A 2,190-nucleotide genomic window follows, 5' to 3' on the forward strand; every position below is an offset into this window, starting at 1 on the left:
TTTCCCCTGTTATTAACATCTCAGATTAGTATGGTACATTTGTCAAGATTGATGAGACAGTATTGATATATAATTATTAGCTAAAGTCCACACTTTACTCAGTTTTCCTTAGTTTTTCCCTAATTCCCTCCGAATCCAGAATCCCACATGACATTTAGCTGTCATGCTTCCTTAGCTTCTCTTGGCTGTCCCCATTTCTCAGACTTTCCTTATTTTTGAAGACCTTAACATTTTTGAGAAGCATTTGTCATTGAGTTTTAAGAATATTACTAGGCCTGTTATTTTCTAAGTAAATAAATATTTTGTAAGGCTGACTGCATCTGTTCCTCCTCCTTACTTGTCATGCTGCAGAGATGTTCGACCTAGTCTCTATCTCTCAAGCTTGGTGTGAGCCCAGAGGAAATCCCTAGAGTTCATTCCCTTTAGGAAATCTCATGCAAAACTCCACTTCAAGAGACTGAGTCAGAGTAGTGATTATATCTGTGGGAGCCCAAATTCAGATACAGTGAAGATATTCTCAATGGGTGAAAATAAAAAAGATAGAACAAAAATACTGTGTTTTAGACTTGTGGCCTGAGACTGTTGGCAAAGGTTATAGGTTACAGGGCTGCTCTCTACTTTCAAAACAAGCCCAAATGGCAGCATGGCTGCTGAGAAGGACTCTTAATCCTGGAGCTGCTGCCACTCGACAGAGTCAGCATTTCAGGGGGTCACTTGTCTTAGGGGGAGAACAGGGCATGGCTCAGAGGATGATGATCTTGGTAGGGCTCAAGTTTTATTCCAGGTGCCTGACACAGAGAAATTTACTCAATAGGTATTTTTTTTTTTTTAATCAAAGAAGAAACAGCAGCACAGATAGTGTCATTGAATTTCATCTACAACAATCCTTGTTTAAGCTATTTTCAAGGAACATGAGGCTTAGGATCAAATCAAAATTGTTAATTTTGTAAATGGAACATGTTACTGATTTGTGTGACTATGCTAACATGTAGAAAGTGTCTTTGATAAATATTCATGTATTTAGTCAGCAATTATGTACGTGCACCTCCAACATGCAAAGCTCCAGTTTACGTTCCATAGGAGGCTGTGGAGATACTAGTCATAACCTGTCTGCTTCATGGGCTTGTTGTCTAGTTTGAGAGACAACTTGTACAACATAAAACATCATACAGGTGGTACAGATAAACTCCTGTATGAGAGAATAACTTCCAGCTGGACGTTCAGCAAAAATGCAGGTTTTATATTTAAAAGGTGTGGATCCCTAAGTCTTTTCCAAAAGGACTTGTGGGCTGGGAATCCAGGCACTCTTAACATTTTGAAATTCTCCGTAAGAAGCCACAGTGACTCAATAGTGTTGTGTTTTCTTGAGGAGATGTAAGATGTAGCCACTCTTAATCATGAGTTTGTTGATATGGAAAGTAAATAAATGTCTCAAAAAAAAGTATGCATTTTTTTTCTAGTTCTGTGTAAGAATCTGCAAGTATTGTGTCTATAAAAATACTTGAATCATAGATGACACACTGGAGTTACAGTATGAGAAAATAGCAATGAGAGTAGTTTTCATGCCACCATGCTGTTTACCCATTAATGTGAATTTTTCCCCCAGACACCTCTTAGGAAATATGACGGTGTTTTTGAATTTTATAAATGTTGTGCTTCATATAGGAATGCAATTCTTCATGTAATAAACATATAGGCAATTTTTGACATGAAATGAAAGTCACATTTTTTGGGATAATTTCAGTACCGATGTCAATGCTTTAGTAGAAGAAATCCACAAAGCAGAACCTCTAATCACAGCTTCAAGGACAGAGCAAGTCAAACTTTTAATACAGAGACTGCAAGAGAAACTTGGCCAGCACGGCAACCACAAATTCTATCTTTTTAAGGTAATACGTGTTTTAAAAATACTAGGTGGAAAAATTTCAGTGAACTAATTGAGTTTTATTAATCTCTTTCCCTAAAAAATATTTTTCTTTCCCTAAAAATACTTTTCCACAAAAGAGGTTTATTAGCAATTTATTCCAGTGCCTCACATGTATTTGCTAAGACAATAATTGTTAAATGAATGACTGACATTCAAAACATTTATTTCTTGAGAGGTTACATAAAGATTTGTGGTAAGTTTAACTCCTTTTTGTAATGTAAATTTAAAGGATTAGTATTACCTATTAAAGTTGTTTTAAGTTA

The 2,190-nt window shown here is 36.0% G+C and overlaps 1 protein-coding gene across 1 annotated transcript in view; it reads left to right on the plus strand.

Moving 5' to 3' along the window:
* DAW1 (dynein assembly factor with WDR repeat domains 1) overlaps window positions 1-2,190 on the plus strand; it is an 89,465-nt gene that overhangs the window by 35,551 nt on the left and 51,724 nt on the right. Inside the window, exon 2 of the mRNA XM_012642474.1 lies at window positions 1,721-1,914. Within this exon, the coding sequence (XP_012497928.1) occupies window positions 1,721-1,914 (194 nt within the window). The remainder of the gene's footprint in view (window positions 1-1,720; window positions 1,915-2,190) is intronic.

The sequence above is a fragment of the Propithecus coquereli genome, unplaced genomic scaffold, assembly GCF_000956105.1.
Source record: "Propithecus coquereli isolate 6110/MARCELLA unplaced genomic scaffold, Pcoq_1.0 Scaffold18, whole genome shotgun sequence".
In the NCBI taxonomy this organism is placed as follows: domain Eukaryota; kingdom Metazoa; phylum Chordata; class Mammalia; order Primates; family Indriidae; genus Propithecus; species Propithecus coquereli.